Raw genomic sequence first — 15,231 nt, 5'->3', positions numbered from 1 at the left:
AACAGATGATTGATGGCCGACCTGTTGATCTCCCACTCGTGATTGAGGAAGAAGTCCCTGCTGAGATCGTCTGCTAACATATTGTCTCTGCCTGGGATATATGAGACTATGAGGTGAATGTGCAGAGGATGCACCATTCCCGTAACCGTACTACCTCCCAACAGAGCTGGCAAGAGCGGACATCGCCCTGCTTGTTGATGTAGTGCATCTGGGAGAAGTACATGCATGCATACTGGACTGATCTGAGCTCAAACAAGTTGATGTGTTTGCATTGCTTGTCCAGTGTCCACCTGGCTTGGACTCCCTGGTTCAGCCTGTTAGTGAGGCATCTGTGGTAACGGTAAGTATTGGAGAGTTCCATTGAAAAGGAAACCCCTCTCCATACACTCTGTGTTTGTGTCCACCAAGTAAGAGAAGCTTTTATGTTGCATGGCATGATGAGAGACTTGTTCAATGGGTGTACATGCAGCCTGTACACTGTCCTGAGCCAAGTCTATATCGGACTCATATGCAGGCATGTTTAAGGCACTATGAATGTGGCAGCTGCCATGTGACCATGGAGGTGCAGGCACTGCCTGGTGGTTATACAGGGGCTGAACTGTGCCAGATGCCCCAAGTCTTGAATTTGCTGTGAACCTGTGCTGTGGAAGCGAGGCTGTGGCTGTTTTGCAGTCCAGGTGTGCCCTGATGAAGTCTAGTGTCTGCGTAGGGAGCAAGACAGACTTTGCCAGGTTTATTCATAGTACAAGTCTATCAAATAGTTCCCTGGTAAATGTCACTGCCTGCTGCGTATGGTAAGGTGACTGACCCTTTATGAGGTAGGGAATCATTGAGGTAGGGAAAAATGGTAATTCCCCTTGTTCTGAGGTGAGCGGCAACCACTGCTAGCACCTTTGAGAATACCCTTTGGGGCAGTCAACAGGCCGAAAGGCAGGACTCTCTGTACTGGAAATGTTGGTTCACCACTGTGAATCTGAGGAAGCATCTGTGTAACAGGTGTATTGTGATGTGGAAGTAAGCATCCTGAAGGTCGAGGGTGGACAGCCAATCTCCTTTCTTGAGGGCGTGTCTGACTGTGGCGAGGGTCACCATTTTGAAGTGTTGATAATGCACGTACTTATTGAGTTCTCTGAGATCTAGTAAAGGTCTCCAACCCCCTGATTTCTTGGTTGTGAGGAAATAGTGAGAACAACCTCTCCCGTTGCAGTCGAAGGGCACTTCTTCTATGGCTCTCAATTGCAGCAGACATTGTGTCTCTTGTACGAGCACAGCCTCGTGAGAAGGGTCCCTGAAGAGGGATGGGGATGGTGATTGTGGGTGGAGGTAAAGGGGATGACATAACCCGTGTTGATGATCTTGAGAACCCACTTTTCAGTCGTAATGGATCACCAGGCAAGATAGAATGCTGCTAGTCTGGAGCCAAATGTGGTATAAGGCTTGGATAGCTGCCCTGGATGGATGGGGGCTGTCCGACTCTTGACGAAGACTTCAAAATGACTGATGTGCTGTAGCTTGTTGGGTGAGGGGTTGTTCCAATGATTGTCTATGTCTGGGTTGTCTTTAACATCGTCTATTGTCATAATGTCTAGTGTGGTTGAAAGGTATTGGCTTGTACCTATATGTAAACTGTCTATTTTGCTTTCTTCTATTGGCAGGAGGTTGGATGCCAAGTGTGCGCAGAGTGACTCGCAAATCTTTCAGGGAGTGAAGAGTCGTATTCTTAGTGTCTGCAAAGAGCTGGGATGTCTCAAACGGGAGGTCCTCGACTATGCTCTGGTCTTCCTTTGGAAAACTTGACAGTTGAAGCCAGGACACATGCCTCATCACCACTGCAGATGCCAGAAATCTAGCTGTATCTGAGGAATTGAGGGCAGACTGAAGTGTGGATCTAGAGATCAGAGAACCTTCCTTCATCAAAGCTTTGTATTGCTCTCTTCTGTTGTCCGGTATAATTTCAATAAAAGTCAACAGCTGGTCAAAAATGTGGTGCGTGTATTTGGAAAGAAGTGCCATGTAGTTAGCAATATGGAGCTGAAGGCTGGCAGAGGAGTCTGATCTCTTGCCCCTGGCATCAAGCCTCTTACATTCCTTGTCATATGGGGTTGATCACATAATCTGCTGTTTACCCCTCTAGTTCGCCGCCTCTACCACTAGAGAGTTTGGAGAGGGGTGAGTTAACAGAAATTCTGCGCACTTTGGAGTGATGTAGTATTTTTGATTTATTCTCTTTGATATAGGTGGAATTGTCACCAGGGTCTTCCAGAGGAGCTTTGCTGGATCCATCAATGCCTCATTCATGGGTATTGTGACCCTGGTTTGCACCAAGGCATGAAGAATATTAATAAGCTTATGCTGTGTGTCAGGAGAAGTGAGGAGGGCTATTTCTAGTTTGTCAGTTACCCCTTAAAAAGGTCCTGAAAGGACTTAAAATCATCCCCCGAACTCATAAGCAATGGCAACATAATTGTGTCTGCAGATGAGGCTGGAAAGGAGTGTATAGGTAGCGGGAAGTGGAAGGATTGTTCTTCCCCTGTGACATCCATGTCCTCTTTGCCTTCAGAAAATTCAGACCTGTCTAATGAATGTAGGCGGGGAAGGTGAGGTCTGTCAGACGAGTGGTATTGGCATCCTGATTGGGGTAAGGGCTGCTGTCTGAATGGGGCCCATGGATCATAAAATGGAGAATCCTGAATAAATACAGAAAGTATTCTATAGAGAGTAATGGACTGTGACATCCTCTTACTCTCTATTCAGATTGTGAGATTTAGTGTTGCCCACTCTCATGTTCATAGAAAGCAAGACAGACATGAAGGACTGATGTCTTGAATGACTAGCATCCACCTGATTTTAAACACTGATTCCCCACAATTCTCATTGCTCCAAAGAAAAATAAAAGTATACACAAGATCATTGCAATTGTGTTTCCTGTGAGGAAATTATTTCAAGAATCCATAGAATGTGTAGTCATTTTAACAGGGTATATATGAGCAAGAATTGCAATCAGCCTTTAACCGAATATATTTCTGGTACAGCACAAATAGTCATAAGTGCCAGAATGCACCCCAATAACATGCATCTAGCACTTTTGGAGACAGAAAATTCTACAAACAGACCTTCTGAAGGTAAGAAAGTATTTAACCTAAAGTTTGGCCTGTTAATTCCAGACATCTGTCAATGTTCTCTTATTGTGGAGAAAAAAAGTCCCCTTGGATCAGATGTCTATCTCTTTTCGAGAGTTTCACCATCTACCATTCTGTGTGCTGGCCATTAATATGGGAGAAATTGTGCTCTTCAAGGCGAAGGAATGCTTGGTATTATGTGCACAGAAGTGAAGTGGAGTAACAATCATTTCTGACAATTATCAGAGATACCAATATAAATCCTTTCACACTACACTGGAAACACTCTAGTTTCTTTGCACAATCAAAGATCCTAAATAAAACAATAATCTAGGGATAACTGAATTTAAATTACAAGAACTTCACATATTTCTGAGCACAAACTGTTCAACTGCATTCAGGGAGAAATCCACCTTTCCTTCACAATCAACATGGTACGGTATTGTACTAGGAAGTGTATTATGAAGAAATTACATCCTGCAGTGGTCACCATTATAGATAGTACATAAGAACAGGTGATCACTGGATTCTCCTGGTATGGCAGAAATTAAGGCACCAGAGTAGGGTTTTGTGTCTTTAGCTTCCGTCACAGCACACTTATCAGAAAAAACACTTCTTCTCCCTACATATGATGATCAGATGTCTGAGCACTGAAAACCTTATAAACCATAATTCCTTATGGGAAAACAATGCTTGGATAATTTAGGAACAACTAGCAATCTGTGCATACAGAGAAACAAAGTACAGTAAAACTCCATTAGTCTGGCATCTAGTGCTCCGGGACTCCTGATGGTCCGGCACCATCAGGAACCCGGAAGTGCTGGGGCAGCCGGACAGGCTTCCCCCATTCAGCTGCTGCTGAAACTGACCAGCAGCTGAATCGGGGAAGCCAGGAGCAGAGCAGCTGGGGTGCTGCTGGGTTGGTCTCATAGCACTGCCCCTCGGGGCTGCGGGACCAACCCGGCAGCACCCCAGTTGCTCTTGGGGACGCCTGGGGCAGAGCAGCTGGAGTGCTGCCGGGTTGGTCCCGCAGTGCCAAAGGACGGCGCTGCGGGACCAACCCGGCAGCACCCCAGCTGCTTTGCCCAGGCGTCGGGATTCAGCCGCTGCTGTTTCAGCAGCGGCTGAATCGGGGACCCCTGGGGCAGAGCAGCTGGGGTCCTGCCAGGTTGGTCCCGCAGCGCCGTTCTTTGGCGCTGCGGGACCAACCCGGCAGCACTCCAGCTGCTCTGCCCCAGGCGTCCCCAAGAGCAGCTGGGGTGCTGCCGGGTTGGTCCCGCAGCCCCGAGGGTCAGCGCTACGGGACCAACCGGGCAGTACCCCAGCTGCTCTGTCCCAGGCGTCCCCAAGAGCAGCTGGAGTGCTGCTGGGTTGGTGCCGTAGCGCCGCCCCTAGGCGCTGCAGGACCAACCCGGCAGCACCCCAGCTGCTCTATTGCAGGCATCCCCGATTCAGCTGCTGCTGAAACTCACCAGCAGCGGCTGAATCAGGGACGCCTGGGGCAGAGCCGGACTATCGTATGTGGGGGCTATGAGGGGTCCGGAGTGGCATCCCCTCCCACCCCACTCCAGACCCCTCATAGCCCCCCCTTCTGATAGTCCGGCATATTTGATAATCCGGCACCCCCTGGGACCTAAAGGTGCCGGATTATCGGAAGTTTACTGTACTATGTTAGGAGGTAAAACAGAACAGGGCGTCTCTTCCAAGAGTCGCCCCAGTATACATTGGTTCTGCACTAGCATTGTTGATACTTGTGGGAACTGTTCCCAATTCCCCACTCTTTCTTCATGCAAAAAAACAAACCAAAAAAAAAAAAGAAGACCAATTTACGAAAATGGAAGTCAGCCAGAGGAAAAATTTTTCCCCTCTTAACGTCCTTTCACTATATGTCCATGTTTTTTTGAACGTATCTTGGACGTATAGCAGGGATGCCCTGTAATGGCTTTTTCAAGATAAGGTCTAAGTAATTGGTACAATAGTTTGAGACCACAATATTACATAGAGCCCTGAATGAGTGCACTTCCAGCATCTCTTGCCTCCTGCAAATATACGAGGACAGACGTGTCCTGGAGATGATCTGAAGGCCAAAAATACAATGGGGGTTCAAAATAGAATTAAATTAGTTCATGAAGCATAGATCCATCACTGGCTATTAGACAAGATGGCTAAGCCTCTGAATGCCAGTTTCTGTGACTGGAGGGGATGGGTCACTCAATAACTGCCCCAGTCTGTTCAATCCCTCTGAAGCATCTGGGATTGATCACTTTCAGAAGACAGGATATTAGACCAGACGGACCATTGATCTGACTCCAGTATAGCCATTCTTATGTTCTTACAGTATCTACTCATGCTCAAAAATGAATATGCTAACATTTGCATATGCTAACTGTAGCATTTTTCACACAGAAAGATCCCAAAGTAATACTTTGCACATCCAAGGATAATTTCAACCACTACTGAAAGTAGCTGGCCCTGTAATAAGTTGTAGCAGCTGTTTAATAGCACACATCAACATTTTAAAAGATATGGAAGAAAACAGCAACTTTACTGGAACTTCAGAGGAAACATAGTATGAAGAAAATAATTACTAATGCTACATTTATTTAATGTACCCAAGAATAATTAACTATTTTTATGACAGTTCCACAGAATTTTTTAATGACCACAAGGTCACTATAGAAGTCCTAGCAACATAGTAGGGAATTGCTTTACAACAGAATTAAAGGGAAAGCATACAACCTATAGAATCAACACCACCATTTTATTCTGCATCTTGGGTTCATCCATCAAAATAAAACTTCATTCACAGGTAAATGCAAAACATAAAATTGACAATACAAATTATAGATTTATGGATTCATGAAGTAAGAAACTGTGAGGTCCCAAAGCAGAATCAGGGATGGGTGGTCAATGTATGTAGTGTGGAAGTCTCCAGCTATCTGTCTGGGAAGGGCATAGCATAGATGGTGAACCTATCTCCAAAACAGCATCATGAAGCTACCATTGTGGCTCTGGAAGTCATTGGGGTGAGAGGAGGGCAGTTGAATGCATGTTCTTAATACTGTGTTGAGGCAACAAGGAAATAACTGCCACAGGACATGTCTCCAGTTGGAGCTGCGCAAATATGAGCAAAGGCCACCTCCTTGGTACTCTGTTCTGAAACAGTGGTACTGCTTATGTGCCCTCAAATTGACAAAATGCCACCTAAAGTAAGTGACATTGGCAAGCAATCATCACAGTGACAGCCCATGTGTTCTTTAACTAACTAGACAGTCTATGGTTTTCTTCATCAAAGCACAATCACTAATAGATTTTATCGTCATAATATCCTTTACAGTTAGGGAAATACTGTCCCCATTTTATAGATGGGAACTGAGGAACAAATATAAATGACTTGTCTAAGATCCTGACTGTTAGCTTGGTGCCCTGTCCACTTTGACTATCTTTCCTCCCACTGGTCTCCTCCTATTTCTCTAGGTTTTATATGGCGTCATCACCTGTATATTAGCATCTTTTCATGAGAGGGACTTTGCAAAAACTGGAGAGAACCAATATTAACGTAACAGCAATTCATGTAATCTATTTTAAAGGTTCAGACAGTGTCCTGTTCAGACAATGTCCTGGACTGGGAAGAATGAGATCAAGAATGAGGTATACTGGCAGAGCTGTGTAGGGGCCAGAACGGAAATAGGAGGGGTTATGCACTCCAAAGAAATGCTGCTTGCATAATACTTGCTGACAATGGCTAGAGCAAGTGCCATTTACACTTCACTTTCATAAATACTAAATCCACCCACAACATTAAAAAGCGATTAGGGAAGGTGGACTGGCAAGACTAATGCAAAACATGAGGATCCACATCCTGCAATCTTGCAATTAAAGTGACTCACAGCAACGAGCCAGCCAGCTAAGGTAAACATAATCATTCTTGATCTTCTCACTCTGGATTAAGAGGAACACCTGCAGGAAAGAAGGAAAAAGAACATTATGTGCATCTGCTCCACCATATACGCAGTAGGCCTGTCCTTGTTCCAATATGTAGCCAAGGCTCAGGCCGGAGAATACTCAACAACAGCTTAATGGAAAGTTAGAGTGTGAAATTGTAATCTATAGGGGCATCTCTCTGTCTCAAGCAAGTGGGGAATTCAATCAGTACAACATTTATCATGAGATTATCTAGAGCTCTAAAATGCCAAACTATGGTGTGGCCTCACTTGAACAACTGCCAGTGAATGTGTTTGTACATAACAAACCAATCATAAATGAAGACAGGATTTGAGGGAAGACAGTAGTTTGCCTAAGCAGCAATTGAGAATGCACTAATTTATAATGCAGTGCAGAGACTGAAATCAGTATCTTTCTGAAATACTAGATGTCTCATTGTAATGATGATCCCTTCCCACCCCTCTGCCACATATTGTATGTAACACAGCAGTCTTGGATTAGCAATAACAATCCTTAACCCTTAGTTTTATCAAGGTGCTGTGTCAACATCTTAGCTTTGTACAACATACTGTGGAGTTAGTCACAATGGATGATCTTGTTGAGTTCCTGAGGCCTGATCTACAGTATAGTGTTATGTTGACCTAAGCTGACCTGTTTTACATCTATCCACACAACAATCTGTATCCTGCTGATGCAGGCACCCAGCAACATCAGTGCAATAATAACCCAATAATTCAGTTACAAAGGTTACATTCTTCCATTTAGTGCTAAACTAGACAATGCACTACCTGTATCAACTCTAACAGTCCTTTGGGGGCTGTTCCACAGTGACCCTCCTCCACAGCAGCGGTTGCTCCATTCTCTATTTTAAGCCCCACATCCTAGGGTTCCCAGATACCAGAAACTCCTTTCTCCCATTTAGAAAATTCAGCATGTTTCTGAGATGACTTTCCCTGGTTGTCCACCTTAGCAAGCACACCTACTAGCCCACATTTGCAAGCATCCAACTATGATGGTTCAGCACAGAGAGCTACAATTAATCTAGAGGAGGGCAAATACTGGCCCACAGGTCGGATCCGGTCTATCAGGGTTAGCTCCGGGCAAGCCATCACTGATATATTTACCTGCGCCTCTGCACGTATGTGCAATTGGCTGCAGATCACCGTTCCCAACCAATGGGAGCTGTGGGAAGTGGTGTCCTGGTCCATGCCACTTCCCACAGCTCCCATTAGCTGGGAACAGCAATCAGCGGCCAACAGGACCTGCAATTACCTGTACCTGTGGAGGGATAGGTAAATATTACACTATCAGACTAGATGTGGCCTGCAGGCTGGTATTTGCCCACCCCTGGACTAGTTGTAGTTCCTCCCTCTACCATAAAGCCCCACAGTTGGCTCTTCTAATAGTCTTTGTGTCTGACTGGTCAAATTGAGCCGACAGCCAGTCCAACTCACTCCTCCATTCTCCTAGTAGTCTTTCTCCATTCATTTCAAAACTATTAAGTAATACACAACATGCAGCAGCAGTAATAGTAATGTTTGCCTTCCTGAGATCCAATCTTGTCATTAAACATCACTAACGAGCTTTGAGTATAATAAAAGCACATTTGACAGTCATCCTGCACCTGGTCAGCTGGTAGCTAAATATTTCCTTGATTCTGTCGAGGTGGCTAGTGTATAGTTTTCATGAGAAAGGGACTGGTTGAGTTCCTCCAAAAGCAGTAATGGAGTTTCAATATCCTTATACTGGTATCTCCCTACCTTGCCAATGAATACATAAACTGAAAAAGGGTACTTTTCCATGATTATTCAAGTACTAGTTGATCACCAGAGACACTTCATTGCTATAATTCTGGGCTGGTAAGGGAAGATGGATGAAGCTGTCATCTTTAAGAACAATGTATGCTCCCCAAAGCTGAAAGTATGGACAATCTTTACTGACCAGCACATCTATTGATACACCACATTTTCTACTGACACAACCATTCATAATGAGGACATGTAGCAACAATGCAAGCAGTAAAGCAAGCATATGCTCAAAACAGTTAAAAAAAAAGTCACTGACTGCAAGCCAAGATAATTATTTCAACCAAACTTTGTAGTGCAGACACTGCCTCGATCTTCTCTGGCTTCTCCCAGCAAAAAGGTACAAATATCCTTTCTTTAGAGTCAGTTTATACTGGGATACTGCTAGCAAAAATAAAAAAATCCTATCTCTGTATAGGCTAGTTTTTATGCCAATATTTATAATACACTTACTAGAAAAGTGTGTTCTGTCAAAAAGTTGTATTGATAATGAGGTCTTTGGCCTTCCTCTTGATGGGTACTACTTTCTGTTCATGTGCCTGTATATTTATACCTGCCTCTGCAATTTCCACTACATGCATCTGACAAAGTGGGTCTTTGCCCACGAAAGCTTATGCTCCAATAAATCTGGAGCATATTTATAAGGTGCCACAGGTCTTTTAGTTGTTTATGCATATTCAGACTAACATGGCTGATACTCCGATACTGATCTGAAGAAGTGGGTTGTGCCCATGAAAGCTCATGATACCATTTACATTTTTGTTAGTCTCTATGGTACTGCAAGACTATGTTATTTTTTAAGTTTTTTCAGTTGTAGACTAACACGGCTACCCCTCTGAAACTGATCAAGAGAGCATTCTTTGATCAGTTAGAGATAGCTTGGAGTGCTTCTCTCCCAACATGATCCTCACATACCCCAATGCTAGGAGGTTAGCAGGACTCTGACTCCCTTGAATAAGGCTCACTGAAAGCAAGACATACATTTAAATTCCTGCAGGAAATGGCAGCTCCATTTCCACACAATAGGCAGAATCAGAAAGGTGTGAGGGAACAAGTGTGGGACTGTGTGTGTGGTGGGGTACATAGGATTTCATTGTTTGTTTTTTAAGAAAGCAAATACATACCTCCTCACCCTCGCTGGTATTGCCAGTGGCAGCTTTGGCTTGGGCATAGTTAAAGTTAAATGTATCATCATTGTAGAAATAACTCTAGAAAATAAGCCAGACAGACAGAAAACCATGGCATATAATATTAAAAATAAAGATCCAAAATCTGAATCAGTCTATATCAGACAATTGAGGAAAATAAACAACCCATACACTTTAAACATTAGGCTTTTACAAACAGTGGCTAAAAGAATTATGGAGGGCCTTTCCATCCTGAGTCTATGACTACAGGCAAAACCGAAACATTCCACTATATTAACCTTGGTTGGTTGTAGAATGTTCCAAGCCAAAAATTGTGGCGTGGCAGCTTTTGTGGGTTTGGCTTTGGCTTTCATTCTGGGCATGCTGAGACTTGCTTTAAGGCTGTAACCGATTCCTCCATGTAACCCTTCATATAATCTCAACACTTTAAAATATAGGGTGGTAAACAAAGAGCTCTGACTCCCCAATGATTTAAAAGGGTAAACTCTTGCTTTGTGAAGCTAGTTAGGTGATACTCAGAATCATAATTCTGTGCTGAGTATTCTCCCTCAACAATTGTTTTGTCAGATTTAGAACAAATCCCAGAGTTAGGGAAACTTAGTAAGCAGGAAGCTAGCTTCTCTGAACCACCACTTCCTTTTGTACAGATACAACCAGCCTTCTCACACAAAGTTCAGCACTGGATGTCAGAGGATGTCAATGCTACTCCTTCCTGTGACTTTATATCTCAGAATTCTTCAAGCTGTGGGAATCAGCACAAATAAGGCCCATGTCCACTCTACAACTTTTACAAATTCTAATCAACTATTGGCATGGTTGGCTATACACACAATTCAAAACTGTGACAGCAACTATGGTCAGCAAACACCAATTCACTCCAATGAGAGTGGATCTGCAATACAGCAGTGAACAAAATTGGGAGGAATATGCCTTGTGTAAGGACATCTGTTGCTGTAAATTCACACTAGTCCTTTTGATTTTATTTGCTCTTGTTGAACACATTGACACTGCTCTAGAGAAGACTGACAGAGGTGGACCACATGGTGGTTAATTTTGCTTGCAGCATATCTAATCAAAACAGCACAATGATCACTTGAATGCCATTGGAAACACAGAATCATAGAACACTTAGAATTGGAAGGGACCTCAAGAGGTCATCGAGTCCAGTCCTCTGCCCTCATGGCAGGACCCAGAACCATCGAGACCATACCTGATAGATGTCTAACCCATCTGCTCTTAAATATCTCCAGAGATGGAGATTTCACAACTTCCTTATACATGTGATGTTTCTTGCATTCGTGGGTACAATGAGAAGGTTGTAGGAACAAGTGGTTATTAGTGACCAAATTTCTCTGGAATAGACCAAGTCACATAGTTCTAGGCTGGTAATGGTTTACTTCCTTTATCCTGTTCAGCACTCTTTTTTACAGTGGGATTTGGACAAACTAGTTATATTCAGATAATTAGTTTAACCAGCCTTCCTTGCTTCAGGCTCTCTTATCTTATGTCCCAGAGTGCATTGCTCCACACGCTGCTGATGTTGCTTTGTTTGCATTTCCTTGGCCAAGGTGGTTGCCCAGATTTTCCCAAAATGCACTGATAAATGTGCTTAGATAGCATAGTAAGTGCAGATGTACAAATAAAGCTCTTCAGGGAAAAAGTGTGCCCTGTTACACTTATCCAGTTAAACTGCTTTAGCCTCTATTTACAAAATCATGGATAAAAGTTATATGGTTGAGGGCCTAAAAGATCATTGGCTGCTTTTTTTGGAAACAAAGTACAAGTTGAACCTGTCTAGTCTGGCACCCTCAGAACCTGACTGGTGCCAAAGCAAAGAGTTTGCCACAGAAGGTCAATATTCTCTGACAGCATTACCAACACTTCCATTGCCTACTGGACTTTCAGAAGACATTTAGAGGTAAATCAGAGCTAAACAACAGCACAGAACACTGAGGGCCAGGACTGGTGGCTGTAAACAAATGTTATGGAGCTGCAGGAAAATTGACCACACCCATGATAAGTGGACATCCAGCTAACTAAAATCATGCAGGACCACAAATGTTGCCAGACCAGAGTGTGCTGGACTACAGAGGTTCAACCTATATTATTACTTACCCACTCTTGTTAATGTTTAGACCATGCATAGGGACACATCTTTCATCTACAGCTATGACTATATTAGACTATTTTGTGTACTCTTTTTGCTTGAAAGCACTGGCAGTGCATTGTATACAAGGGGTTAACCCAAACATCATGGCTACGTCTACACTGGCCCCTTTTCCGAAAGGGGCATGCTAATTTTAAACTTCAGAATAGGGAAATCCGCGGGGGATTTAAATATCCCCCGCGGGATTTAAATAAAGATGTCCGCCGCTTTTTTCCGGCTTGTAGATAAGCCGGAAAAGAGCGTCTAGACTGGCCCGATCCTCCGGAATAAAGCCCTATTCCGGAGGATCTCTTATTCCTACTTCGAAGTCACATAGTTCTAGGCTGGTAATGGTTTACTTCCTTTATCCTGTTCAGCACTCTTTTTTACAGTGGGATTTGGACAAACTAGTTATATTCAGATAATTAGTTTAACCAGCCTTCCTTGCTTCAGGCTCTCTTATCTTATGTCCCAGAGTGCATTGCTCCACACGCTGCTGATGTTGCTTTGTTTGCATTTCCTTGGCCAAGGTAGTTGCCCAGATTTTCCCAAAATGCACTGATAAATGTGCTTAGATAGCATAGTAAGTGCAGATGTACAAATAAAGCTCTTCAGGGAAAAAGTGTGCCCTGTTACACTTATCCAGTTAAACTGCTTTAGCCTCTATTTACAAAATCATGGATAAAAGTAGGAATAAGAGATCCTCCGGAATAGGGCTTTATTCCGGAGGATCGGGCCAGTCTAGACGCTCTTTTCCGGCTTATCTACAAGCCGGAAAAAAGCGGCGGACATCTTTATTTAAATCCCGCGGGGGATATTTAAATCCCCCGCGGATTTCCCTATTCTGAAGTTTAAAATTAGCATGCCCCTTTCGGAAAAGGGGCCAGTGTAGACATAGCCCATTGGTTTGGAATGTAAGGAGGGACTTGGTGCAAACTGGCACCAGGACTTAACCAGCAGGGAATGTTCAAGTACCCTCAGGCTGGATTATCAGACTTCTGGAACTGGCTTTGTAAAGCACCCTATTTCTCCATCACTTCTTAGCTGTCCTTTAAACCAACTGCATTGTTTGCCAGCTTCATGTCCAAGTGCCTTTATTTTAGTCATCTCATCTGCATTAGGGATGTTAAATTTCGATTAACTAATCAAATAGCTGATGGGATTTCCATCAACTATTTGATTAATCAATAAGGACTTTTGTGGCGTTCCACCTTTCAAATGCACAAGAGCCAACAGGGGGTCCTGTGCATTTCAAAGTATAAAGCACCCACATGGAGCCCGGGGTTTCAATCTTTGAAATGCACAAGAGCCCCTGCTAGGGCTCTTGTACATTTCAAAGTGTAAGCACCAGTATGGAGCCTGGGGTCAGTGGGGGACTCCCTGCTGGCTCCAGGCTCCACGCAGGGTTTCAATCTTTGAAATGCACAAGAGCCCCTGGGCTCTTGTGCATTTCAAAGAGGAATCCCCACATAGAGCCTGAGGCCAGTGGGGACTCTTGTACATTTCAAAGTTGGAACACTACCTCTGCACTCCTGGCCCCTCCCACGGAGCTGGAACTGGGGGGGGGGAACTGGCTTTTAAGCCAGCTCCCTCCAGCACTCCCTCGTCTTCCGTCCCCCCCTTGCTTTCTCTTTGTGTTAACTAGTGTGTTAACTATCCTATCAGCTTTTGCTTATCGGAGAGTCGACTAGTCACTTACATCCCTAATCTGCATATTAAATTTCTACGCTTCTTTCTTTCATCTACTTCACATTTCTACAGTTACTCTGAACTCTGCTATACTGTAGTGAAATAATATACATAATATCAAATAAAATATAGGAACTGTTTTTACATGTGAATGATCAAAGAAATGAGAAAAGGCAAGGGTATGTGCCTGTGTACAATAGTGTCCTCTAGTGGGTGGCCCATGAAAGATCTGCTCATGTGCAAATTGCCAACTAAATGCAGGAAGCTGCTCCTTCAGCATGTAAATGACAGACAAGAAAAAGTATGTGTGTGCGCAATAATGTATTTTGTGGTAGGAATAGGTTATTCACCCGTGACCCCTGATTTGCTCCTGGAAGGTTTATATTTAAAATCAAATTATAACCTATACGTTAGGGAAAATTAAAATGTGTAAAGATGTTGATGATAAAAATAATTAAAGCTGTAATGCAAGTAGGGAAAACAAATGCAAAAACGTGCGCAACAGGCTCTGCAAAAGTTGGAGGCATAGAAAGTTAGCCTAATGTGCTTGACCTAAGGTTTTAAGATTTAGTAATATTAATTTTTTGTTAAACAAATAAACCACAAAAGAGCAGTTTAAGTTTGAAATAATGTATTTTAGGGGATTTTTGGTATTTGTAGCCATCAGGTTAACCACATTAACATGTTGGAAATACTGGAAAATATATTGATACAAATAGCTTATGTCAGCAATCAGAACACCAATTCTGATTTCCAAAAAACACACACATGGGAAGGAACTGATAGGCAATCTAAGTATGGATACTGGATGCATGAGGGACGTAACACAAATTGGCATACAAAGATTGTCAGACCAATCCCAGTGGATACATCAGCTTGACAAGATGATACAAGTTTGGATTGTCAAATCTCACTTCTGATTTTCTTCCTCTTACTTTTCCTTTATCCTCTCCTGACCAGATGCTTCTGATAGTCTTCACATGGTTGTGAGAATGCATAAGGCAAGGGATTGTTCTGCTATACTTATTTGTTTCATAACTACTATGTCTTTATGTATTTAAGTATTAAAAAAATGTCTGATGTCTCTGTGTGATTCACCAATCTCATCTCCTTTAATAAATTTGTATAGCCATCTGAGTAGGAGACTCTGTTATTAGTGACCCAGGCTATTTGGATGCTAAATTAATCAAAGGGCACAAGGTCAGGTTTTTCCATGCATATTTTAATTCCTTCTGTTGGGTGTATTGGAAAAGGGTCCAGCAGGCTGCTCTTGTTCCTCAGCACGTAGAGGTTTGCAGCTGAAGATAAACCTCTTGATGTAAGGTATTAACACTGATAGCAACATTATATACAATAAAGCTCCCTTGTTTTCACTTTGC

General features: G+C 43.2%; 1 protein-coding gene across 5 annotated transcripts in view; it reads right to left on the bottom strand.

Moving 5' to 3' along the window:
* IFT56 (intraflagellar transport 56) overlaps positions 1-15,231 on the bottom strand; it is an 87,130-nt gene that overhangs the window by 11,587 nt on the left and 60,312 nt on the right. For 4 of the 5 annotated variants that reach the window (XR_003090266.2, XM_006127812.4, XM_006127813.4 and 1 more), the window contains 2 exons: positions 9,994-10,077; positions 7,010-7,079 (listed from right to left, as the gene is read on the bottom strand). Coding sequence is in view for 4 of the 5 variants with exons in the window: in XM_006127812.4 (XP_006127874.2) it covers positions 7,010-7,079; positions 9,994-10,077 (154 nt within the window). In the remaining variant the exon portion in view is untranslated. Of the gene's footprint in view, positions 1-7,009; positions 7,080-9,993; positions 10,078-14,481 lie in introns of those variants that run through there. The other variant, XM_025187094.2, reaches the window with a different exon arrangement.

Source organism: Pelodiscus sinensis, chromosome 1 (genome assembly GCF_049634645.1).
Source record: "Pelodiscus sinensis isolate JC-2024 chromosome 1, ASM4963464v1, whole genome shotgun sequence".
NCBI lineage: Eukaryota > Metazoa > Chordata > Testudines > Trionychidae > Pelodiscus > Pelodiscus sinensis.
The sequence above is the reverse complement of the archived record's forward strand: the minus strand, read 5'-3'. Positions and strand labels throughout refer to the sequence as shown.